We start from the raw sequence: 27,956 nt of genomic DNA, 5'->3' as shown, positions 1-27,956 counted from the left end.
AGCAAAACCAAGAAATTATAAAGCTACAGTGATGATGCTTGTGTCCATAACCCAGAAGGAGAAGGAAAAAATAGCATTCTATGTGTTTCCTATAACTACGTCTAAGACAGTGTCAAGACAGCACACATGCACTTGATTGTACTGGCCTTCAGGAGGGCACCAGTGTTGACCTCGGGGTAAGAGCATCATTTGTAAAATTAAATATGTGTTAAATGCTGGAAAGAAATATTGTGGTTCTTTCCATCACAGGGCTAGATTTTATTATAATTTCCCATATTTTCCAAGCCCTTCACAAGAACTGTGTTTCTTTAACGTCCTCTGTCAAGTTTTTTCCTTTTATTGAACATACATAATTTTTCTCATGAAATATACCCTGATTACAGTTTCTCTTTCCCTCTACTCCTCCCAGTTCCTTCCTGCCTCCCTAGATCCACTCCCCTTCAGTCCCTCATTAGAAAACAAACAAGATTCTGAGGAATGATAAAATAGAATGAGATAAAACAAAACTAACACATTGGAGCATGACAAAACAAACAGGAGGAAAGAGCCCAAGAGAAGGCACAAGAACCAGAGACCCACTTGTTCACACAACAATCCCATAAAAACACCAAACTGGAAGCCATGACACATGACACATGGATGGTGCAGACCCATCCATGCTTTGTGCATGCCCTGTGCATGCTCTGTGTATGCTCTGTTCATGCTGCCTCGGTCTGTGTGAGTTCACATGAGCTTTGCTTATGTGGACTTAAGAGGCCTTGTCTTCTTGCTCTCCCCCATCCTCTATTAAGTATCTTGTTTAAGGGACAAACATAGCTAAAGCTTACCAGCCCTGTTATGCAGTCTCTCTACAGAGACCACAATGACAAACCAATGACTGTGACAGCACAGACTGGAAAAAGGTGACAGCTGACATACAGGAAGTTTCTCCTCATTAAGCCCTCCTAAACAACCCCTCAACTTTTTTTTTAAATCCCTCAACTTTACCCGAAAGTATTAAACAATTTTCAATTTTTTTTTTTTTACTCTAGCCACAGTGGCGAAATAAAGGCCCATCCATTTGTCCTCCCAGATAGCCCATGGTGCAATTTCATATCAGTTTTAGAGAGTCAACTATGTAAGATTTGATTCTGCTGCTGCTATTATGGTAATGAATGAAATTGCCTCATAGTCTTTTCCAAAAAAATGCTGATTTTTGAAGTTCGGTGCCATAAAGCAAAGATGTGCTCACTCGTCATTTAGTATACAGTGTGCCCAATTACCTGAGCTGTGGGCCATGTCTGGGGCCAGCCTTGCTACTACAGTGCCCAGCTATCTTATTATCCCATTGACGAAGAAGAAGAAGAGAAAGAGGAAGAGGAAGAAGGAGGAGGAGGAGGAGAAGGAGAAGGAGGAGAAGGAGAAGGAGGAGAAGAAGAAGAAGAAAAGAAGAAGAAGAAAAGAAGAAGAAGAAGAAGAAGAAGAAGAAGAAGAAGAAGAAGAAGAAGAAGAAGAAGAAGAAGAAGAAGAAGAAGAAGAAGAAGAAGAAGAAGAAGAAGAAGAAGAAGAAAATTTGGGACACACAAGAGCTCTAGAGCCGATTCCATTCTCCTCTCTGGGACACACAATGAATCTCCACTTGGCTCCAGCACTACACAACACTGTAATACTCAACTGAATTACCACAGGGGTTTCTTCCATTGTGGAATTGCCCACCCCCATACCTCCCTCTCCCTCCCTGTCTTCCTCTCTCCCTTGTTCTCTCTCACATTTTCTATTTTTCTGCCCCACCACTCCCTGTGTCCCTGTCTCTCTCTCTCTCTCTCTCTCTCTCTCTCTCTCTCTCTCTCTCTCTCTCACACACACACACACACACACACACACACACACACACAGGTTTACACACACACACACAGGTTTGCACACACAGGTTTTCAGTGCTGCTCTTAGCCATTCGCTCCTTTGGCCCATCTTCTCGGCACAAGGAAGTTTCTTCCTAAAGTCACAGTACATGGATTGCCTTGAAAAACAAATCTTTCCAACTGATCACTCCTTTAGACCACAGACATCTATCTTTTTGATGTTATACTATGACAATGACCTGAAATGTGTTGGGCCACAATTATAACTGTCCTGGGATGTGTTTTGGCAAGCTGGTCTAGCTCGTTTAGTCAGATTTTGATATCAGGGCTCTCATGAGCCTCCTGCTTTTTCCCTCTGCTTGCACCTGGTTCCTGGGGATTATTCCTGCCTAAAGGAATGGTGCTGTAGGTGTAGGACTTAAGAAAACAGTCTGAGTACCTGTACCTCAGCAGGTAGAAGCAAACTTCAGAATACCTTTCTACACGAAGGCAGGGACTTTGAAGGTGGCCACCCCACTTTACCTTCTCTTGAACTACTTCATTATTGTTCACATAAATTCTAATTCAATGTACCTATTGAAATTCTTCTAGAACAGTCTTCATATGATTGCTCTGCTAAAGACATTATGCCATGAGCAACAGCCCTGGTCACAAACAAAGATGTGCCAACCCCGTCCGATGCTAAGACACCACTGTATTCACGGATCCAGGGACCATCCCATTCACTCTTTATGATGACCCCATGAGGAGGGGCTGTCCTTAAAACACACTTGAAACTGAGCAGAGTAAAGTCCCAAAAGAAAATTATATCAGCAGATTTTTAAAAAGCAAATAGTAGTGAGATTGAGTGGAGTCGGGGGGGGGGGGAGAAAAACTACAGGTCTACAGCCATGGTTGCCTTTCTGTACCATATAATTTTAAAAAATGGATTCGAAGTACACTTTATGGATGAATGTATACGATATGGCAGTCACTTCGGTCTGTGCTCCCTGCTGCTTAACCTTTCTAGTTTCTCACGAGGTTTATGGTCTATCATATTTATTACAACATATAGCAAACTGTCCTACAATCATAAGAGTAAAATCCAGAAAGCAGTTCAAAAAAACCAAAGTGACCCTGACAACAACCTACAGACAGTTGTTCTTAAACACAGCTAAGTGTGGTCCTCACCTCATTGAGGAAACTTGTCTTTGTAACAGACAGAGCCCACAACAGAAAACAACAACCAATCAAAATGCAGAGCTCTAGAGACAAGTCCCAGTGGATATGTCTACAAATCACTCCCTCACCTAAGGCTCAGGGAACATTGCAGAAGAGGGGATGGAAAGAGTATATGAGCCAAAACCAGGGAGTTTGCTGTGAGACTTTCTCCTAGTAACATCAGAAGCTACACCTGTAAAACCTCACTAACATGACACAAAAATGTGAGCTAAACAACACTAATGAATATGCCAACTGCCTGGGGAAGACCCCATGAGGCCTTAGTCCTACACAAAGAACTATAGGCAACTGAGGAAAGCTGAGAGCAAGAAAAGAAAGTTCTTCCCCAGAAAGGAGCACAGCAATCTGTTGTCCACTGCCAAATGGTCAGCCCTGAAAACATAATACAAGAAACATTATACAGACTGAAGAGGTTATACTTAGGAGTCTGTGTGTGTGTGTGTGTGTGTGTGTGTGCGCATTACATGCAATATATATACATATATATGCATGTGATAACAATTAGTGAAAAAAGAGAAGAGACTGGATTTGAAAGAGAATGTAGAGAGATATATGAGAGGAAGAAATGTTATAATTATAATCTCAAAAATAAAATTAAAAAAAATCAAACCAAAACTATAAGGCAAAAATACGGAGCTCTCAAACTCAAAACCATACTGTTTTATAGTGAGTTAGAGAACAAAACTAACAGTGTCATACCAGTTATGTCTTCAAGATTTATTTATTTCTTATTTTGTGTACATGGGCGTTTTGCCTGCATGTATGTCTGTGTACCATGCTCAGCCCCTGGAGGACAAAAGAGACCATGGATCCCTTGGAACTGAAGTTACAAATGGTTGTGAACTGCCACACGGATGCTGGAAATTCGACCCAGCATCTCTGGAAGGGCAGTCAACTTAACTATGTCTCCAGTCCATTCAGTTTTAAAAGTGCATGCTAAACAAGGTAACTTTTCTCTAGGTACGAATGCACAAGCAAAGTATTTTTAGTGGTCTGAAAGATACCCAGCAGTAAGAAATCTATCTATTAATTACTGCTACAGAATGGAGGAAAATGGTCAAGAGTAGAAATGATTTTCAAAGGGAACAGTAGCAACCTTGGTAATGTCCCAGAGCCATAAAGGAAAGTAACATCTCTTTGTCTACTGAAATGCAGCATGGTACCCAGTTGTGTACAGGTTACTGATCTGTCTCAGGCAGCTTTAACTATTTAACATGATGACCTTTAGGTGTCTTCAGGAAGAGCTAGCAGAAAGCATGCTTAGGAGTTCAAATTCCCCACCAGTGCTCCTTTGTCATGCACCGGCCTCCGGAGACTCCAGACTGGCAGAAGTTGCATGTTTTGTTTCAGGTTTTAGGTTTTATTTGTTTGTGTGTGTGTGTGTGTGTGTGTGTGTGTGTGTGTGTGTGTGTGTGTGTTTATAGAGACCAGTGATCTATGTCATGTGTCTTTCTTAATCCCTCACTATTATTATGGGGACAGATCTCTCCTTAAACCAGAAACTCACAGATTGGCCTGTCTGGCCTGTGACCTTCAGGGTTCTACCAGTCCTGGGGTTATAGACACAAACCACACTACCTGACTTTTCTTTTCTTCTCTTTTCTTTTTTCAATGTGGGTCCAGGGATCCAAACTCGGATGTTAGTCTTTACACAGCCAGCCCTTTACCCACTGCCATCATCTTCCTAGTCTTGGGCTTGTATTGGGTTTGGTTTGGTTTTCTTGGGTATTGGAGTTCTCTTGCAACATGGGTTCATATAGCTAGCTTTCAAGTCCACTGGGTAGCAGAGAATGACCTTGAACTCTGGATCCTCCTCCTCTTTTCCCCCTCCCAAGGGCTAGGATTCCCCAAGTGAAATACCTGCCCCCATCCCCCAACCCCTAAGCCAACACTTCCTTACCCCTTACCCCTCAACCCACACTCACACCTCCACCCCCACCCCAGGCTTCTTTGCAAGCTCTTATTGGCTGCAGAGGCAAGAAGAAACCCTGAACTTGAAAGACAAGCAGAAGGGAGGGCAGTGGAGTTCAGGGAATGCACTTGTGGAAGCAGGGACAGTTTGGACTACTTCTGAGGCAGGAAATTCACAGCTGAGAGATGAAACATAAATAATGTGGTAGCCAAGATATGCGTGTCCTAGAGGCTCCAAACAGTAATTCAGTGTTTTGGATTTTTTTTCCAACCATAAAAAGTCTCCAATGAACAAAGGACAAACCAGACAAGGGAAAAAACAACTTCCTAAATAATATGTGTTGAACTAAACCCCAGTTTTCTCTTCCAAATAAGCCCTTAGCACTACCCTAAGAAACCACCTTAAAACATTGTTGCTGGGAGGGCAGTAATGGGGGGAGGATGGGGAGGGGAACACCTATAGAAGGGGAGGGGGAAGGGCTAGGGGGATGTTGGCTAGGAAACTGGGAAAGGGAATAACAATTGAAGTGTAAATAAGAAATACCCAAGTTAATAAAGATGAAAAGAAAACAAAACACAACAAAACAAAAAAATTGTTGCTTTGTGTTTTCCAGCGATGTTTCTACTCTTAGGAGAAATCTATAGCTTCCAAGACACACTATCTCCTGATGGCAACAAAGCCTCCTTGAAGACCCATTCCTAACCCAGGAGAATGTGGAAGCCTTAGGAACATGAAAGCCAATAGACAAGTAATTTAAACCTTCCCATAAGAATTCATGCACTTCTGGGATTGTTGACACATTGATGCCAATGGTGATTGACTACCTAAGTTTAATCCCAGGATATCCCACATGGGGATATAACCAACTCCCAAATGTGGGCCATGGCGCGCGCGCGTGCGCGCGCGCGCACACACACACACACACACACACACACACACACACACTAAAAATTTAAATAATACACGGTAAGGGAGAAGATTCACGATAAAGTGTTTAGGAAGACATTGTTATGGTTTATTTCAGAATGAGTCAAATTAAAGGTGGATGTCAATCTCCCTCCAGGACTGTACTTAGCAACTGTCATGAGTAGCCCGAGAGTGACAAGTTTCCTGAGCTCACTCTTTAGGGCAGAGGTAGTAGATTTAGGAAGGAAGCACATGCTTCTGAAAGGCCACCTTACACTCGACCCCACCTGGCTCCTCCCTGGACCCACATCCTTCTCTCTAAAGGTTCCAGGAAAGAGAGGACAGGCCTCTTTGGATTCAAAGCAGGTGTCAGAGGCTATCCTCCTCAGGTTTCATTGTCAACTTGGTATAACCTAGAACCATCTGGAAAGAGGGTGCCCAGATTCTATTAACCTATTGTCACATCTGTAGGGAATTGTATTCATTTTGATTGATGTGGTGCCCAGCCACTCTGGGGCTGTGGTGCAGAGTTTTATAAGAAAGCTGACTAAACTGAGCATGTTAATAAGAAACAAAGACAGGCAAATCTCTGTGAGTCTGAGGCCAGCCTGGTCTATATGGTGAGTTTGGGCCAGTTGGGTGGGAGATGTGCTTCCAACTGAGCTATATTCCAGCCCAGTTTTCAAGATTCAAGTCATTTGACATGTATTCTTCATTGCTTAACCCAGCTTCCTATTGAGATAGCAAGCTGTGTCGATCCTGTTAGACACATGTGGTGGCCTCTCCTATCTGGCACCAATCGCCAAGCTCTCAGACACCTGAGTTGAAGCACTTCATCACTGGGACTTAAAAGGCTCTGCTTAAAACCTCATCCAGAAGTGAAACCTGACACAATGGGAAGAATTCCTATGCTCCCTCCCTCTGTCCCTTTGTGCTGCTCCTTCTGGGAAGCTCCTATCACTTCCTCTCTGTCTTAGTCTCTGTCTTGTGGCTATGATAAAATTCCCTGACAAAAGCAATGTTTCCTCCCTTTGAGACAGGGTTTCTCTGTGTAGCCCTGGCTGTTCTAGAACTTGATCTGTGGACCGGACTGGCCTCAAACTCAAAGATCTACCTTCCTCTGCCTCCCAAGTACTGGGATTAAAAGTGTGTGTCACCACTGCCTACCTGACAAAAGCAACTTTTAAAAGGAAGGGTGGGGTGGAGAAATAATTCCTCCGCAGTTAGACCTTGGCTATTCTTGAAGAGAACCCAAGTTGGGCTCTCATCACCCACATGGCAGCTCTAAACCATCTGTAACTCCAGTTCCAGGGAACCTGACACTTCTTCTGGTCTCTGTAGGCCCCTGGCATGCATACATGTGGTATACATACATGCATACAGGTAAACATACATTGCACAGATGGATGAATGGATGGATGGATGGATGGATGGATGGATGATAGATAAATAGATAGATAGATAGATAGATAGATAGATAGATAGATAGATAGACAGACAGACAGATAGACAGATAAACAGACAGTGTCTTAGGGTTTTATTGCTGTGAAGAGACACTATGACTAAGGCAACTCTTATAAGGGACAACATTTAATTGGGGCTGGCTTACAGGTTCAGAGTTTCAGTCTGTTACTATCATGGTGGGAAGCATGGCAGCATCCAGGCAGACATGGTGCTGGAGAAGGAATTGAAAGTTCTGCATCTTGGTCTGATTGTAGCCAAGAGAGACTGACTGTCTCTTCTGCGTTGGGTAGAGCTTGAGCATACTACCTTAAAGCCTACACAGTGACACACTTCCTCCAACAAGGCCATACCTACAAAGACATACCTCCTAATAGTGTCACTTCCTATGGACCACACACTCAAACACATGAGTCTGTGGGGCCCCGAACCTATTTAAACCACCACAGGCAGGAAGGTAGGCAGTCAGGCAGACAGGCAGACAGACAGACAGAGGAAGAAGTTGTTGTTACCAGTGAGAGTGGGGGCCAAGGCAGCAGGAGCTTGAAGCAGCTAGTCGCACTGCACCATCTGTAGAAGGAAGTGGGGAACCCGCAGATCCCGGCCCGCAGCAGCTCTCTGCTCCCAAACCCCGTGGGAGAGAGACCTCACCGCCTGGTCAGGTGGGCACTCCTGAGGCTGCAGAGCAGAGGAGACCACTAACACTGCCCACCCCTGCCAACATCTCTGGCCCAAGAGGAAACTGTATAAGGCCTCTGGGTTCCCGTAGGGGAGGGCCCAGGAGCAGCAGGACCCCTGCGTCTGAGACACCGCTGGAACCTGAAGGAAACAGACCGGATAAACAGTTCTCTGCACCCAAATCCCGTGGGAGGGAGAGCTAAACCTTCAGAGAGGCAGACACGCCTGGGAAACCAGAAGAGACTGCACTGTGCGCACATCCAGACGCCAGAGGAAAACACCAAACACCATCTGGAACCCTGGTGCATGGAGGCTCCCGGAAAGAGCGATGCAGATCTTCCCGGTTGCTGCCGCCGCGGAGAGGACTTAGGCAGTACCCCAAGAGCAAACTTGAGCCTCGGAACCACAGGTAGGACCAACTTTTCCGCTGCAAGAAACCTGCCTGGTGAACTCAGGACACACAGAGGCAAAATTCCTCTAGGACCGGGCACTTCCTGTGTTTCCCAGAAGTCCCACACCCGCGGATCCCGGCCCGCAGCAGCTCTCTGCTCCCAAACCCCGTGGGAGAGAGACCTCACCGCCTGGTCAGGTGGGCACTCCTGAGGCTGCAGAGCGGAGGAGACCACCAACACTGCCCACCCCTGCCCACATCCCTGGCCCAAGAGGCAACTGTATAAGGCCTCTGGGTTCCCGTAGGGGAGGGCCCAGGAGCGGCAGGACCCCTGCACCTGAGACACCGCCGGAACCTGAAGAAAACAGACCGGATAAACAGCTCTCTGCACCCAAATCCCGTGGGAGGGAGAGCTAAACCTTCAGAGAGGCAGACACGCCTGGGAAACCAGAAGAGACTGCACTCTGCACACACATCTCGGACGCCAGAGGAAAACACCAAACGCGATCTGGAACCCTAGTGCACGGAAGCTCCCGGAAAGGGTGGCGCATATCTTCCTGGTTGCTGCCGCCGCAGAGAGCTTGTGGGCAGCACCCCGCGAGCAAACTTGAGCCTCGGGACCACAGGTAAGACCAACTTTTCTGCTGCAAGTGACCTGCCTGGTGAACTCAAGACACAGGCCCACAGGAACAGCTGAAGACCTGTAGAAAGGAAAAAGTACAAGCCTGAAAGCAGAACACTCTGTCCCCATAACTGGCTGAAAGAAAACAGGAAAACAGGTCTACAGCACTCCTGACACACAGGCTTATAGGACAGTCTAGCCACTGTCAGAAATAGCAGAACAAAGTAACACTAGAGATAATCTGATGGCGAGAGGCAAGCGCAGGAACCCAAGCAACAGAAACCAAGACTACATGGCATCATCGGAGCCCAATTCTCCCACCAAAATAAACATGGAATATCCAAACACACCAGAAAAGCAAGATCTAGTTTCAAAATCATATTTGATCATGATGCTGGAGGACTTCAAGAAAGACGTGAAGAACTCCCTTAGAGAACAAGTAGAAGCCTACAGAGAGGAATCGCAAAAATGCCTGAAAGAATTCCAGGAAAACATAAATAAACAAGTAGAAACCCATAGAGAGGAGACACAAAAATCCCTGAAAGAATTCCAGGAAAACACAATCAAACAGTTGAAGGAATTAAAAATGGAAATAGAAGCAATCAAGAAAGAACACATGGAAACAACCCTGGATATAGAAAATCAAAAGAAGAGACAAGGAGCTGTAGATACAAGCTTCACCAACAGAATACAAGAGATGGAAGAGAGAATCTCAGGAGCAGAAGATTCCATAGAAATCATTGACTCAACTGTCAAAGATAATGTAAAGCAGAAAAAGCTACTGGTCCAAAACATACAGGAAATCCAGGACTCAATGAGAAGATCAAACCTAAGGATAATAGGTATAGAAGAGAGTGAAGACTCCCAGCTCAAAGGACCAGTAAATATCTTCAACAAAATCCTGGAAGAAAACTTCCCTAACCTAAAAAAAGAGATACCCATAGGCATACAAGAAGCCTACAGAACTCCAAATAGATTGGACCAGAAAAGAAACACCTCCCGTCACATAATAGTAAAAACACCAAATGCACAAAATAAAGAAAGAATATTAAAAGCAGTAAGGGAAAAAGGTCAAGTAACATATAAAGGCAGACCTATCAGAATCACACCAGACTTTTCGCCAGAAACTATGAAGGCCAGAAGATCCTGGGCAGATGTCATACGGACCCGAAGAGAACACAAATGCCAGCCCAGGTTACTGTATCCTGCAAAACTCTCAATTAACATAGATGGAGAAACCAAGATATTCCATGACAAAACCAAATTTACACAATATCTTTCTACAAATCCAGCACTACAAAGGATAATAAAGGGTAAAGCCCAACATAAGGAGGCAAGCTATACCCTAGAAGAAGCAAGAAACTAATCGTCTTGGCAACAAAACAAAGAGAAGAAAAGCACACAAACATAACCTCACATCCAAATATGAATATAACAGGAAGCAATAATCACTATTCCTTAATATCTCTCAACATCAATGGCCTCAACTCCCCAATAAAAAGACATAGATTAACAAACTGGATACGCAACGAGGACCCTGCATTCTGCTGCCTGCAGGAAACACACCTCAGAGACAAAGACAGACACTACCTCAGAGTGAAAGGCTGGAAAACAACTTTCCAAGCAAATGGTCAGAAGAAGCAAGCTGGAGTAGCCATTCTAATATCAAATAAAATCAATTTTCAATTAAAAGTCATCGAAAAAGATAAGGAAGGACACTTCATATTCATCAAAGGAAAAATCCACCAAGATGAACTCTCAATCCTAAATATCTATGCCCCAAATACAAGGGCACCTACATATGTAAAAGAAACCTTACTAAAGCTCAAAACACACATTGCACCTCACACAATAATAGTGGGAGATTTCAACACCCCACTCTCATCAATGGACAGATCATGGAAACAGAAATTAAACAGAGACGTAGACAGACTAAGAGAAGTCATGAGCCAAATGGACTTAACGGATATTTATAGAACATTCTATCCTAAAGCAAAAGGATATACCTTCTTCTCAGCTCCTCATGGTACTTTCTCCAAAATTGACCATATAGTTGGTCAAAAAACGGGCCTCAACAGGTACAGAAATATAGAAATAATCCCATGCGTGCTATCAGACCACCACGGCCTAAAACTGGTCTTCAATAACAATAAGGGAAGAATGCCCACATATACGTGGAAATTGAACAATGCTCTACTCAATGATAACCTAGTCAAGGAAGAAATAATGAAAGAAATTAAAAACTTTTTAGAATTTAATGAAAATGAAGGTACAACATACCCAAACTTATGGGACACAATGAAAGCTGTGCTAAGAGGAAAACTCATAGCGCTGTGTGCTTGCAGAAAGAAACAGGAAAGAGCATATGTCAGCAGCTTGACAGCACACCTAAAAGCTCTAGAGCAAAAAGAAGCAAATACACCCAGGAGGAGTAGAAGGCAGGAAATAATCAAACTCAGAGCTGAAATCAATCAAGTAGAAACAAAAAGGACCATAGAAAGAATCAACAGAACCAAAAGTTGGTTCTTTGAGGAAATCAACAGGATAGATAAACCCTTAGCCAGACAAATGAGAGGACCCAGAGAGTGTGTCCAAATTAACAAAATCAGAAATGAAAAGGGAGACATAACAACAGATTCAGAGGAAATTCAAAAAATCATCAGATCTTACTATAAAAGCCTATATTCAACAAAACTTGAAAATCTACAGGAAATGGACAATTTCCTAGACAAATACCAGGTACCGAAGTTAAATCAGGAACAGATAAACCAGTTAAACGACCCCATAACTCCTAAGGAAATAGAAGCAGTCATTAAAGGTCTCCCAACCAAAAAGAGCCCAGGTCCAGACGGGTTTAGTGCAGAATTCTATCAAACCTTCATAGAAGACCTCATACCAATATTATCCAAACTATTCCACAAAATTGAAACAAATGGATCACTCCCAAATTCCTTCTATGAAGCCACAATTACTCTTATTCCTAAACCACACAAAGACACAACAAAGAAAGAGAACTTCAGACCAATTTCCCTTATGAATATCGACGCAACAATACTCAATAAAATTCTGGCAAACCGAATCCAAGAGCACATCAAAACAATCATCCACCATGATCAAGTAGGCTTCATCCCAGGCATGCAGGGATGGTTTAATATACGGAAAACCATCAACGTGATCCATTATATAAACAAACTGAAAGAACAAAACCACATGATCATTTCATTAGATGCTGAGAAAGCATTTGACAAAATTCAACACCCCTTCATGATAAAAGTCCTGGAAAGAATAGGAATTCAAGGCCCATACCTAAACATAGTAAAAGCCATATACAGCAAACCAGTAGCTAACATTAAACTAAATGGAGAGAAACTTGAAGCAATCCCACTAAAATCAGGGACTAGACAAGGCTGCCCACTCTCTCCCTACTTATTCAATATAGTTCTTGAAGTTCTAGCCAGAGCAATCAGACAACAAAAGGAGGTCAAGGGGATACAGATCGGAAAAGAAGTCAAAATATCACTATTTGCAGATGATATGATAGTTTATTTAAGTGATCCCAAAAGTTCCACCAGAGAACTACTAAAGCTGATAAACAACTTCAGCAAAGTGGCTGGGTATAAAATTAACTCAAATAAATCAGTAGCCTTCCTCTACACAAAAGAGAAACAAGCCGAGAAAGAAATTAGGGAAACGACACCCTTCATAATAGACCCAAATAATATAAAGTACCTTGGTGTGACTTTAACCAAGCAAGTAAAAGATCTGTACAATAAGAACTTCAAGACACTGAGGAAAGAAATTGAAGAAGACCTCAGAAGATGGAAAGATCTCCCATGCTCATGGATTGACAGGATTAATATAGTAAAAATGGCCATTTTACCAAAAGCAATCTACAGATTCAAAGAAATCCCCATCAAAATACCAATCCAATTCTTCAAAGAGTTAGACAGAACAATTTGCAAATTCATCTGGAATAACAAAAAACCCAGGATAGCTAAAACTATCCTCAACAATAAAAGGACTTCAGGGGGAATCACTATCCCTGAACTCAAGCAGTATTACAGAGCAATAGTGATAAAAACTGCATGGTATTGGTACAGAGACAGACAGATAGACCAATGGAATAGAATTGAAGACCCAGAAATGAACCCACAAACCTATGGTCACTTGATTTTTGACAAAGGAGCCAAAACCATCCAATGGAAAAAAGATAGCATTTTCAGCAAATGGTGCTGGTTCAACTGGAGGTCAACATGTAGAAGAATGCAGATTGATCCATGCTTATCACGCTGTACAAAGCTTAAGTCCAAGTGGATCAAGGACCTCCACATCAAACCTGATACAGTCAAACTAATAGAAGAAAAACTAGGGAAGCATCTGGAACACATGGGCACTGGAGAAAATTTCCTGAACAAAACACCAATGGCTTATGCTCTAAGATCAAGAATCGACAAATGGGATCTCATAAAACTGCAAAGCTTCTGTAAGGCAAAGGACACTGTGGTTAGGACAAATCGGCAACCAACAGATTGGGAAAAGATCTTTACCAATCCTACAACAGATAGAGGGCTTATATCCAAAATATACAAAGAACTCAAGAAGTTAGACCGCAGGGAGACAAATAACCCTATTAAAAAATGGGGTTCAGAGCTAAACAAAGAATTCACAGCTGAGGAATGCCGAATGGCTGAGAAACACCTAAAGAAATGTTCAACATCTTTAGTCATAAGGGAAATGCAAATCAAAACAACCCTGAGATTTCACCTCACACCAGTGAGAATGGCTAAGATCAAAAACTCAGGTGACAGCAGATGCTGGCGAGGATGTGGAGAAAGAGGAACACTCCTCCATTGTTGGTGGGATTGCAGACTGGTAAAACCATTCTGGAAATCAGTCTGGAGGTTCCTCAGAAAATTGGACATTGAACTGCCTGAGGATCCAGCTATACCTCTCTTGGGCATATACCCAAAAGATGCCTCAACATATAAAAGAGACACGTGCTCCACTATGTTCATCGCAGCCTTATTTATAATAGCCAGAAACTGGAAAGAACCCAGATGCCCTTCAACAGAGGAATGGATACAGAAAATGTGGTACATCTACACAATGGAATATTACTCAGCTATCAAAAACAACGAGTTTATGAAATTCGTAGGCAAATGGTTGGAACTGGAAAATATTATCCTGAGTGAGCTAACCCAATCACAGAAAGACATACATGGTATGCACTCACTGATAAGTGGCTATTAGCCCAAATGCTTGAATTACCCTAGATGCCTAGAACAAATGAAACTCAAGACGGACGATCAAAATGTGAATGCTTCACTCCTTCTCTAAAAGGGGAACAAGAATACCCTTGGCAGGGAAGAGAGAGGCAAAGATTAAAACAGAGACAGAAGAAACACCCATTCAGAGCCTGCCCCACATGTGGCCCATACATATATAGCCACCCAATTAGGCAAGATGGATGAAGCAAAGAAGTGCAGACCGACAGGAGCCGGATGTAGATTGCTCCTGAGAGACCCAGCCAGAATACAGCAAATACAGAGGCGAATGCCAGCAGCAAACCACTGAACTGAGAATAGGACCCCCGTTGAAGGAATCAGAGAAAGAACTGGAAGAGCTTGAAGGGGCTCGAGACCCCAAAAGTACAATAATGTCAAGCAACCAGAGCTTCCAGGGACTAAGCCACTACCTAAAGCCTATACATGGACTGACCCTGGACTCTGACCTCATAGGTAGCAATGAATATCCTAGTAAGAGCACCAGTGGAAGGGGAAGCCCTGGGTCCTGCTAAGACTGAACCCCCAGTGAACTAGACTGTTGGGGGGAGGGCGGCAATGGGGGGAGGGTTAGGAGGGGAACACCCATAAGGAAGGGGAGTGGAGGGGGATGTTTGCCCGGAAACCAAAGAATTATTATTAAGTATTAAATAAATTTAAAAAAATAAAAAAATAAAAATGTAAAATACAAAAAAAAGAATGTTTGAAGTAAAAAAAAAAAAGAAGGAAGTGGGGAGGGTGGATGCTTGCTTATGTGCTTGCTGGTGCTCAGCTCCCATTCTCTATTTTGTAGAGTCTAGACTTCCCTGTCCAGGGAATGAAAGAGGATTCTTCTCACATCCCTTAGCATAACCACAATAATGCCCCTCAGGCTTGCCCAAAGGGCAACTTAAATAGATATTGCAACCATAGAGATTCCTAGAGACCTATCTCCTGGGTGCTTTTAGATTCTGGCAAGGTGACAGTTAATGCTAACACTGTCCAATACTCTCCCAGGTAGACAAGGTAAGGAATGAAGTCCCCAAGCTGTATAAAGCACTTCTCATTTAACCAGAATCCACATTCCACTTATTTCTGTTTCAGTACTCAATGTCCAGTACAACTTTCAGCCCCCCAAGAGGGAGGCCATGATAAAGAAGAACAACTCCTGTCATGGCAGCCAGGAAGTGGAACAATCAAGAATGCTGACCCTAGCAGGTGTTCTCTTTGTTCACTTCTATTCTATAAACCACACACACACACACACACACACACACACACACACACACACACACACACCTGTGGGACAATGACACAGTCATTCAAGACAAGTTTTCTCTCCCTTAGTCGGTCCCCTCTGAAAGGTCTTCACAGACACACTGAGAAATATGCTTTAATAATCACATAGGTATTTCATGGTCTAATGAAGTTGATATTTAAGATAAATCATCACAAGTTCAAGTCCACCCTTTGTCAAATAGACATCCAAAATGCATCTCGCTGAGCCAAAGACCCATAAAAGGCTGATGTCTGTCTTCTACTGTAAAACTCACTATCCCATCTCCAAGGGCCCCTCAGTCCTAACAGTTCCAGACAGCTGCATAATATCCCATCATAAAAGATATATTTTCAATTATCCTTAGGAATAATTTTTGAAAAATAAGTGGCTGTACCAAAAGTAATAAATGTTTTAAGGATCTGAGTACCTATCTGACATCAAAGGAGCGCCAACTTACCAATACATTGAGATTCATCCAGTGAAAAGCCACTATTTAATTGGCAGCTTTTCGTTATTTCTGTAGCCCTTTAAAAATGTCATTTTGGGGCTGAGAGATGGCTCAGTAGTTAAGAGCACTGACTGTTCTTCCAGAGGCCCTGAGTTCAATTCCCAGAAACAACATGGTGGCTCACAACCATTTATACTAGGATCTGATGCCCTCTTCTGACATGCAGATGTATATGCAAATAGAGCACGTTGTGTACATTAAATAAATAAATAAATAAATAAGGAAAAAAGGCTGTAGCTTTAAATAAATAAATAATAAATAAAAATGTCATTTTCCAGGGCAAGGGAAAGGTCTCAATGAGTAAAAACCTTGCTGCACAAGCAATCTGAGTTTGAGTCTCCATAACCCACATAAAACTGGATATAGGAGCAAGTGTCTGTGATCCCAGCATTCCTGAGAGACAGGACTCTCCCTGGAACCCCACAGCTAGCCCAAGGTTGTCCTCTGCCCTCCACACACAAACACGCACACACATACAAACATACACACATGCACGCACACATACACAAGCAGAGCGTGCGCACACACACACACACACACACACACACACACACATCTTCAAAAACATGTCTGTATTCAAGTATTCGTCCCGAGAACAGTAGTAAAGTCCAAGTTCCTTTCTCAAGGCCTGGACACATGAAAACACGAACTATCCTAATACTAACTTTCCCTCACTCAGCCTTACAGTAATCTCACAAGACGTGAGCAGGTTGGTCTTGGCCGAGCGCCCACAGGAAGTGCACTGTAGAGCCTGCTTGCAAGCACACAAGTTCATCCAGTCCTCAGACCCATGATTTTACCCTGGAATCTACAAATAATTTTGCTTGTAGCTTGCACATGTGTTTATATAAAGTATACTGCCCTGCATATCTGATAGATTGCTAAGACACACAAAAACGGGAATTAAGATAATATTTTTAAAATATATTTTCTTCCATAAATCATCTTCTTACCCTCCTGTACCTTTTGGAAAATCCAACCCTGGCCTGCGCTATTTTTTTTTTGCCTACATCATCTAATAAACTCTGCAAAGTATGATTAGTCCATATAGCAACTGAGTGTTAAATACTGAGACGAAGCCCATATTAAACATAGTTCAATGCAGCACTGTTTAATCCTGGAGTAGTGACCTTATAATGCCGATTATGTTGCTCACTCTATATAAGAAGGAATCCAGGCTCTAAGAGGTCAAGGAGCCTGCTCCTCGCTTCCCTCAAACCTAACTCCTCCACTCTCCTTCTGTTCCAGTCATAATGACCCTTCAGCCATTAAGTCAACTTCCTCTGGCCCTTTGGAATAAATTAAGTTCTGGTATTAATCCTTCACATGGTACTAACTTGTATCCCATGTGTCATGACCACTGTGGCTGTTATTTATCTGAATGACTATTTACACAATCTCCATTTCCCCTAGGCAGGAGAATGTCTATTTTGTCCAAGAGTATTTTTCCCAGTGACTCGCTACCACCAAATGTGTGTGGAATGAATGGATGGATGGATGAATGGATGGATGGATGGATGGATGGATGGATGGATGGATGGATGGATGATCCATCCAGAATGCAAACCAAGATCATTTGACTCCAAAGCCCATGTTCTTAATTGTCATATTGCTATCCTGTATCTGTCTTTTCAAAGGTTTAAAATAATCTGTTTTTATAAATTGAATTTAAATCCAACTCTCTCCCCCACCCCACTACTATCTACAAATCTGGCTGTTGTAATAACAGCTTGCATCTCTATATATAATGTTAAGAGCAGGAAACTAATATAATTTTAATTCATAAATTTCTTTCCAGGTACTGTCTAGAAGATGAATTGTTTGTTTTTCTGCAAGTTCAGAAATTTACAGGTTGGATCTGGCTGATTTAAAAGTGTATATTTTACCGGAATATAAAGTTCGAGAAAGCTAAGGAAAATTCAGTCCATATTAAAAAGATAATTTCTCAACTGGACTCAAAGTAAGTCACAGGAAGATTAATTGACTTTGGGGCCTGTTTTCAACAAGTAGCAGTGTGTTTGCATTTAAATTGGATCTCCACAGGAGGCATTAGGTGTCTCTGTCAAGACTTATCAGACAGTATATTGGGACCACACCACTTAAGTGGACTGGAAACAGCAGAAAGCTCTGTTGACAACTAGCTAGGTGGAAAGTGTAGCCTGGATCTCCATCTTCCCAAGAAAAACTAATAGAGTGAATTAGATAAGACTCAAAGGACCACTGAATATGAGTATGGACCTGGTTGCAGGCTGAACCCTCAGAAGCCAGAGGAGAGCCAAGAAATCAGTTCACACTGATGCCCACTGGGGCCAAGAGGGTGTCAAGAGTTGGGGTCAGGAGGTCATGAAGAGGGTCCAGCCTGGTGCTGGTCCCCTAAACCTCAGCACCATGCCAGCATACTCATGATCACCTTTACCACCAGAAATTGGTCTAAGGGAGAAAGGGAATACAACAGGGTGCAGTTCCTTGCACAGGGAAAGAGATATATTTCTAACCCAGCTAAGGTCTCCTGGTAACAAATGGAGTTGTGACCAAAAGTTTCAATTTCCCCATCTAAATAGTGTCATCTCTAAAATGTGTACTGTCTGGGTTTATCCTCCCTGTCCTTTAAGCTCTTGCCACAGACTCATCTGTCATCTGCTTACCAGCTAAAGAAAGTTGGGTGAGGAAAGAAGGTTAGAGCCAACAGCCATTGCTCACAGTCCTCAGTCCTACAAGTTAGAGCACCAGTAATTTCTAGGAGGAAATAGAGGATGTATATATACACACATATATATACATACACATAATGAGATCACTCACAAGAGGAATGGTTCTGCCATTAAAGACACTGTCCATTTCATCACCAAAGGTCTTTGCCCTGAATCAGATCTGCTGGGTGGAAGACCCGAGTGCATGAGTAGGGATTCTAAGTTCAGCAAAGGCTGTCTGTGAGTCAACCCATACCCTAACAAAATGCCAGAGCCTGGAACAACTTAAACAAACGGCATTTGTTCTTCACAACTCAGAAAGCTGGGGAACCCAAGACCAAGGTTGTTCTTGGTGAGAGCACTCGCCCAGGTTTCCACAGGACCCCTATCCCTGTGGTGTTCTCACAGGACAAAAACAGAACCAGTGTCTCCCTTTTCCCACCCCTACCCTCCAGTCTGTGAAAGCCCCAGGTCACTGGGTCTGCTTCACCATGTTTATCCCTCTGGGTCCTTAATACATTGATGTTCACCGTGCTGGCTGTCCCCCAGTATCGACTTCCATTATTACTAATTATTTTACTTAACTGAACTATAAACTCAGTTGCCAGAAATAGTACTTTCTACTCTGTAACCTCATTTGGTTACTGACACATATTGAGGAGGGTTTTGTTTGCTTGCTTGCTTGTTTGTTTTGGGTTTTGGTTTCTGGTTTTACTTAAATACAAAGAAAACTTGCAAGAATAATCCAGTGAACCTGAGATTTTTTTTGACTCAATCGACAATCATGAGAACATTTGGCCAAATTTAATTTACCTCTTTGTGTGCGAATTATGATTCTGATTGCTGAATCTCTTTCCAGCAATCTGCACACATTATGATCCGTTACCCCCGAGTCCTTCAGTAGACACTTCCCGAGAACATTTGTCGTCATGTAATTGTCAGATCCAAGTCGTTTATCAAGACTGCAGAATTATTCACCAATTATTCCAGCAATGTTCTCTCAGAGCAACAGTGGACACATGGCATGTGGTTGTCAAGTAGGTTTCCCATCGCCTGCCTTTTTTTTAATATCACCAGGAATGGGAGAAGCTGGGAGTGATTGACAGCATGGCACCTCCATGGATGTTGCACATCCACAGACTGATAAACATCAGTTGACAAACCACTTTTGCTTTTGTTATTGTTAATCAACAACTCTTGCCCTTGGAACTGATGCTGAAGTGACAATATGGCCACCACTCTATACCAAAAGCCACACTTCTGAAAACAATTTTCTGTTTGTTTGCGGGGTTTTTTGGTGGTGGGGCTGGGTTTTTGTTTGTTGTTTGTTTGTTTGTTTGTTTGTTTGTTTGTTTGTTTTTAACAGTCTCATCAAGATGCCCGAGTTCAAATCATAGCAATCCTCTTGCTTCAGCCTCCCAAGTTCTTGGATTGCTGGCTGGAAATTCAGAACGTCTGGCTCAAACTACTCTCAAATAAATATATCTCTCTCTTTTCCATCAACAAGCCTGCTGTTTCTAGGATGGCTCCTTCCAAGACTCAGTCCATTGCTTTATCCCCAGAGCCCCCCTTCTTACCCCAGCCAAGTGGGTCTTGCCCTTCACCCTGTGAATCTCCAGCTTATGATCTTGTCTGACTTTCTTCTCAAAGCCTTTATCGTTCTCTGAAATGATGCTCTATATTGCTTAGCTTTTAATGGCCCTTTTTCTCATACTCAAATACAACTTTTTACGAGGGGGACTCTAAACCAGACCCTACAGTTGCAGCTCGAAGGATCTCTGTGCTTGTTGTGTAACAGAGTGTCTGAGACTTGCCCTGTGTCCAACATCTCACTAGCAGAAGCCGCATGGCCCCCACTTCCTCCTAAATTTTCACTTTCACTAATCCAGATATTTGGTTTCAACATCAAGACTTACTTCAGAAATCCTACTATCTGTATCTTTGACCCAAAATTCAAGAGATCTATAGAAAGATCAAATTACCCTCAGGGGTAAAACTCTTGCACTTGACACTGACACTGAGGTTACAATATGTTGACTTTCCTCTGCCAAAAGCCACATTCCTGAAAATGAACATCCACGGGGAAAGTTTGAGATGAAAAATATGAGGGAACATTCAATGAGAAGGAAATCACTTGGGTTACTCAGAAACATAATTCAGATATTTATCTTATGAAATTAATACCCTCCCAACTGCCCAAAGGAGATATCTATTTGGATATTTACTTATTTGATTTGATAATGTCAATGTTGTAAGTGATCTTTAGTTATTCAAACTAAATTTTGTGTGTGTGTGTGTGTGTGTGTGTGTGTGTAAGAGAGAGAGAGAAAGAGAGAGAGAGAGAGAGAGAGAGAGAGAGAGAGAGAGAGAGAGAGATTGCTACTGAAGCCATAGCCACCAGCTGGGCTAGCATATCAGGAAAAAAATATGGGATCCACTTCAGCAGGGACTTTAAACTTCCCTGTCCTTAAATCTAAGCCACCAACACACTAATTTCAAAGAGGAAAAATAACTAGAAGCAAAACAAAGAATGAACAAAACCTTGAGCAAAAGAACATGGCATAAATAATCCCCCATGTGACCAGGTTACTCCCTAGTGGAATTTAAAAAAAAAAAACTATGTTGTCCTTGAACACAGAAACAAGAAAGTCCTTATAAATTCATCAGCTTAATCCAAGTACAAACCAAGTGCTGTTCCAAATGCTTCCACATTCTACTTGCTAAAACTAAGTAAAGTCAGTATTTCTTAAGTATAGTATGAAGAAAATGATTTTCTCTTTGTTCTTCAGAGTGTAGATTCTTCAGCCAGGTGGTCAGAGAATAAGTACCAAGAGAAGATGATCATCATACTAAAAATCTCAGAGTCAAATGTGTGAATGAATAAACCTGTCACCATTTGTTCCTATACCCTTTGGGTATGCTATTCTAAAATGAATTACAGTAGCTTAAAAGTCAGAACAAAGACTTTCTGATCAAAGTCACCTTCCCCAGCCTCCTCTGTGAACAGCTTGTACAACTGAAGCACAGTTATCAAAATGAAGAACATAGATTGTTACAATGTTACTGCTCTGTTGACCTTGTTCTAGTTTCACCTGATTTGTTTTGTTTGGGGAGGGGGAGTTGGGTTTGGTTTGGTTTGGGGTGTGTGTGTGTGTGTGTGTGTGTGTGTGTGTGTGTGTGTGTGTGTGTGTGTGTTGCTAATCATTTCTTTTCTGACCAGGAGCCAGTGGAGGCTCCCATATTTCATTTCATTTACATGCTCACCCAGTCTTCCCCTAGGGCCTTTTATGTTTTAGAAGGGTACTGGCCAGAATTTTGTAAAATCTCTTTAAAAGCAGCCTATCTAATGTTCTCAAATGATTTGATTGTTTTCCTTTGTTTGTAACAGTATAAAGATCTCATCTTTCAGTCCCTACCAATAAAGTACTTCTAGGCTTAGGTCTAATAATTGTCAACTCATGTGCACACACACATACACACACACACACACACACACACACACACACACACACACATACACACACACACACACCCTACTTTAGGAAAAACATAAGTATCTCAGAGGTGTTACCATCAAGACCAACAGCAATCCTCAAGAGTAAAGATATTCAAAGCCTCAAATTATTGTTTGGGACTTTGTTTTCCTTTGCTTGTTGAGAACTTTATATATGTGCATAAATTCTATCAAATCCATCTCCTCTCCTCCCCAAGCCTCCTACTACTTTGAACATTTTTATTCTCACAATAACATAAATAAATTTGAATTTTAGCCCTTTAACATTTCTCCTACTAAATGTTTGACCAGACCCTACCTGACGTATTTGGAAAGTTTTTCTGGAGACAATGAGATGCCTCAGTGGGTTAAGGTGCTTAGATGAAGCCTGGTGACTCGATTCCAGTCCCTCAGACACCCAAGGTGGAAGGTGAGAAATGATCAGACAAGTTATCCTCGGGCCTCCACGAACATCTCTCTCTCTCTCTCTCTCTCTCTCTCTCTCTCTCTCTCTCTCACACACACACACACACACACACACACACACACACACACACACTCAAGCATGTATGCATATACACACTAAATAACTTTAATTTCAAAAGGAAAGAAATGTGCTACCTCACACATGGATTTGTCAGTTTATCCTAATAGATCTTCTATCTTCCAGGTTTTCTTCTTGTATTTGAGGGCTATATTACTTCCTGCACACACACTACACTTTCCTGATGAATGGAATTCATTTTAGGGCATCATTCTTTATCACCTCTAGTAATGTCTTTTTGCCTTTGCAAATTCTGTATCATAGTAACAAAGTAACTAGCTTCCTTTGGGTTCTTAGGTGCCTGGGTCCTTTAATCAATGCTCTTAACCACTGAATCATCTCTCCAGCCCTGGCCATACAGAGGAAAGAGACTCGCTCCATTTCTTAATAGTAGCTTGTACTGGAGTAATAATTTCCATTCAGAGCCTGTAAACGTATGAAGCCAGCAACATCACAAGATAGCCTGAAAGTTACCATTAGTTTGTGGTACTGATAAGAATTTAAAACACTTTTCACTATGTTCCCACTTTATAGCTTTTGCTAATTGTTGATGCTGCTCTATCTTTGGGTAGCGTTTTCATCCAGTGCTATTGTCGTAGGTGCATAGAACTTGGGCACTCCTCCCTACCTGAGAAGCTCTAGTTCATTCTAATGCTGCTCACGGCTCTCACATTTTCTAACCTCGTGAAGCTCTTCTGAGGACTTGATTTTGGTATATATGATTGAGAAAATCTTAGTGTGAAATCTGCCTCCTGACACTAGGGAAGAGGCAGCCTTTTACAAAACCCTCATTCCTTTGACCATGAACTCAAACTGTCCAGGAAAAGCAAGAACTCATCCCTTTTTCTAGCTTCGGTCTCATTCCTGGATCCTTAATAAACTGATTGCTAGAGTGGCAGCAGAGGTACCAGTTGAAATAGTGGGGACAGAACAGAGTCGATAATTTGAATCAGTATCCTAGCAGACACTTGGTCTCCTGTTGACGGTACTGTTTGGAGAGGCTATGGAACCTTTAGGAAGTGCAGCCTCGATGGAATAAACGTGTTACTGGGGCAGGATTTGAGAATTTATAGCCTGGTCTCCCTTGCAGTTTGCTCTTTCCACTTTCTGTGTGGTTGAAGATGTGATCTCTCTGCTTCTGGCTGTAGCTGCCAGCTACGATGCTTCCCCTACAATATAGACTCTCCCTCTAGAGCTGAAAGCCCAAGTAAACTCCTCCTTCATAAGCCATTTTTGGTCATGATATTTTACCATGGCAACAAAGGTAACTGATATGCCATATTTCTGATGAGAACATTTAAGTTCAAATAATCTGGAAAAGTAAAGTAATCAGGATTGCTTTTATTCCAAACCTGGTGTCTCAGGCCCTGGGTATCTATCTATGCCATCAGAAAGGTGCCTATAATCCATGCTTTGTATTTTAATCCATTTTTCAGTGCAGCACAAAAGGAAAAGTATAAAACTTTCAGAAGACAGTTATGCCTTATTGGTGTCTTTCATCAAAACTTCCTCATTATCTACCAAAGATCACCACAAATGAAATGGTTTTTAAAAACACCAATTACAATGATACTAGATGCTGGCATTTCTGTTTCTGTCCTCAATAAAATGTTTCTTCCAAGCCAGCTCAAATATCAAATATGGCAGAAATTGTCCTTTATGTAGGTAGAGGCTTAGCCTAAAAATAATTTCACAATTATTACGATTATTTATTAAACAAATATCCTATGTATATGAAAGTTTTGCAAGTTGTCTTAGAGTTTCTTTTGTCCTGAAGAGACATCATGACCATGGCAAATTTTATAAAGGGAAATATTTAATTGGGCCTGGCTTCAGAGGTTTAATTCATTATCATCAAGGTGGGCTGCGTGCAGGTAGCCATGGTGCTGGAGAAGGAGCTGAACGTTCTACATATGGATCAGCAGGCAGCAAAAAGGAGACTGCGTGCCACAGTGGGCATAGATTGAACATAGGAGACCTCGAAGCCTGATCCCACAGTGATTCTCTTTCTCTAAGGCCACACCTATTCCAGCAACTCCCTATGGGCCAAGCTTCAATTACATGAGTCAGGGGGTGGGAAAGGGCATTCCTACTCAAATCACCACAGCAAGGAGGCGTGTGTGTGTGTGTGTGTGTGTGTGTGTGTGTGTGTGTGTGTGTGTGTGCCATGTGCGTGCCTGATGCCTATAGAGGTTTAAAGCGATGGCAGATCTACTGGAACTGGGGCAACATGCAAGCCATCGTGTTACCATAAGGCCAGTGAATGCCATCTTTCCCAGCCCCTACAATTGTTCACTTACCACTGGTAAGTGACCAATCCAGCAGGTACAGTTCCTATTATTGAGGGCATCAATATTAAAGGTCATACTGATATTACACAGCTCCTGAAGCAATGTACAAGACACAATATCTCCTACATAATTTCCTACCAATAATCAGCTCGTGGGGAGTCACATTTCCAGAGAGCTGAGGAGTTAGTCCAACTATAAAGACACTAAACACAATGGGGGGGGTGTTAAGAGGGGTATCTTATATTTGGGATAATTGTCAAAATTTAGCAGAAAATGTACGTTAGATAATATGATTATAATAATGCTAAATATTCTGAATTTGGTCATTGCACTTTTGGTGAATTCCCTTATTACAAGAATATATTTGGGGGGTTGGGGATTTAGCTCAGTGGTAGAGTGCTTGCCTAGCAAGCGCAAGGCCCTGGGTTCGGTCCCCAGCTCTGAAAAAAAGAAAAAAAAAGGAAAAAAAGAGTATATTTGGACACAGGGTCTGTGATTTACTTTGAATGGGCTCACTGAATCACATGCGTATATATGATCCAACCATCTTAATTCACAGAGAACCAAGATTACATTAGGATAAAATATAATACCAAATAGAAAATTATCAGGGAATAAAACTACAATTATTTGCATATCATGGTACTTACTGGTTTCTCACCAATATGTGAAAAAGCAGAGAAACCTAGCAGTGTTGGGGGGAGTGGGAGTCAAGTGTGCTGAAAAACTGAATTCTCACAGCATGTTGGAAAATCCAACCTGTGTTTTAAATCTAATTTTGTCAAGAGGATATTTATGGCGGGTATGCCCTGAGGATCCTTCCTAGGTTAGAGAGGCAGTATGTGTACACACACACACACACACACACACACACACACACACACACACACACACACACACACGGGGTTGGGGGCGGGGATTCCTGAAGAAGACTCCGGACAGGTTCAGAACTTTCCTACTTCTGTGTGACACCTGTAAGTCCCCCAATGTCAAGTATGATGTAGGAGTAATGAATGAGCTTACTGTTTGGGGACTGTAAGCAGCCTACAAGCTGGAGGCCCTTGAGAGGCCCAGCGCTAATCCTGCCATCTCTGGGTTAGAAAGACATTGCTTAAATCGAAAATTAAGTTCAGTGAAGCAATTCCTTTGTTCCCTCGGGATAGGGCGGAGGAGGAACAGCAGGAGAGGCTACTCTGTGGAATTCAGCCAATTTCAGTGGTCAGAGAGGCCGCGTGGCACTACCTCAAGACCTGCCATTTCTGACCACTGCCCCTGTGGGAACTGAGCTTGTTTCAATCCCACCCAGAACACTGTGCAAAGCAAAAATGCTCGCGCCCCTCCCAGGCAGCAGCTGCGGGAACTCTACCTCTGGCGGTGAGGCGTTGCGGGGGCATTCCGGACTCCCGGAGCCCAAGGAACTGCTGTGGCTCATGCTGGCTGGGCTGGAAGATGCTGCGGGGACCCACGATGCAGGAGACCCACGATGCAGTAGCACTGTAGTGCACAGAGCCTGGGACCGGAGTGCGTCTCCTGGGGCAACAAGTAAACAGAATTGGAGGCGGCGCCTATGACCTGCACTAACCAGTGGCCAAGTCTCCTCGGAGACCCACAGGCCACAAGGCAATTATCCCTTAGGAACAAGTCCTCCTAGCTACCAAGGACACTTCGGGAGAAAGATCGCTCTAAAGGGGGGAAGGGAAAACACTACCAAAGTGAATGCAAATAGCAGGTTTTAGATGGTGCTGGAGACTGAACCCAAGGCCTTCTCAGGTATGTTGGACAAGCACTCAAATAACGGAACCACAGGTCCATCCAAACTTCTTAGCTGTTTGTTTGTTTGTTTGCTTGCTTGCTTGCTTGCTTTGCACAAGAGTGGTTCATGCACTTTATACCCGGCTCTGCAAAGCATGTGGCCTGCCCTGACTTTTCTCATCTTGTCTTCTCAACAAGTCTGCCTAGAAGCACAGATGTCGCAATGCCTTGGTAACCCCGCGGCTTCTTGCGACATCCTGGTAGGTGGCCTTTCACCAACAGTTCCAAGTGTTCCCCAGAGATTTGGAAGTGAATATTAGAATAATCCGTTTTCCAAATAAGCAAATGGTCACAGTGGGTAAAACAAAAGGCAAGGACGTGCAGCTGCCGGAAGGAAAAGTGAAGGCATCCCGGACCAGAAAACCAAGTGCGGCAGAGGAGCTTGCCTCAGTGAGAGAAACTAAAAGTGGATCGCGCAGTCACATCGCCTGAAAGCCCTGGGAATGCTGGACTCTCACAGGAAATCAGGGCTGGGGCTGCTTATCTTAGATTCCATCCAGCCATTCTAGAATCGTTCATTGCTGTCTCTCACGGTTACGTGACCTTGACAGTGGTTATTATTATTTTTTTAACTTTTTGAGGCTTTTATACAAGTATATACTGTGTGCTAAGCATAGTTCCTCTAACCATCCCCCCAGTATCTCTTCTGCCCCCCACAAGGCCCCTTTGCCCTATAGACAATTTTCTTCTACTTCTAAAGATTTGTTTACTTTAGTTATATGAGTACACTGTATCTGTCTTCAGAACGCCAGAAGAGGGCATCAGATCCAATTACATGGTCGCTGGGAATTGAACTCAGGACCTCTGGAAGAGCAGCCAGTGCTCTTAACCACTGAGCCATCTCTCCAGCTCCTTCTTCTACTTCTATATCACACACATATATGTGATTTATACACAAAATTAGCAACTGAGGGAAAAATGTGTCCTTCTGGGCCTGACTTAATTCACTTGTATTTATCTTCAATTGCACCCATTTTCCTGAAGTTTTCTTTATGACTGAAAAGAATATATATACATATATATATATCACATTCTTTTTTTAATTT

The 27,956-nt window shown here is 42.6% G+C and overlaps 1 protein-coding gene across 6 annotated transcripts in view; it reads right to left on the bottom strand.

Annotated features, from left to right (window-relative positions):
* The window catches only part of Ccdc170 (coiled-coil domain containing 170), a 107,183-nt gene extending 80,150 nt beyond the window's left edge, over nucleotides 1–27,033 (bottom strand). Inside the window, exon 1 of one of the 6 annotated variants that reach the window (XM_017589887.3) lies at nucleotides 26,465–27,033. In XM_017589887.3, coding sequence (XP_017445376.1) covers nucleotides 26,465–26,530 — 66 coding nt within the window. In that variant the 5' untranslated portion in view covers nucleotides 26,531–27,033. The remainder of the gene's footprint in view (nucleotides 1–26,464) is intronic. The other 5 variants (XM_017589888.3, XM_008758712.4, XM_214760.11 and 2 more) reach the window with 5 other exon arrangements.
* Nucleotides 27,034–27,956: the final 923 nt, after the last annotated feature.

This window comes from Rattus norvegicus, chromosome 1 (genome assembly GCF_036323735.1).
Source record: "Rattus norvegicus strain BN/NHsdMcwi chromosome 1, GRCr8, whole genome shotgun sequence".
Lineage (NCBI taxonomy): Eukaryota > Metazoa > Chordata > Mammalia > Rodentia > Muridae > Rattus > Rattus norvegicus.
Note: the sequence above shows the minus strand (reverse complement) of the source record. Positions and strands in the feature narration are given on the sequence as shown.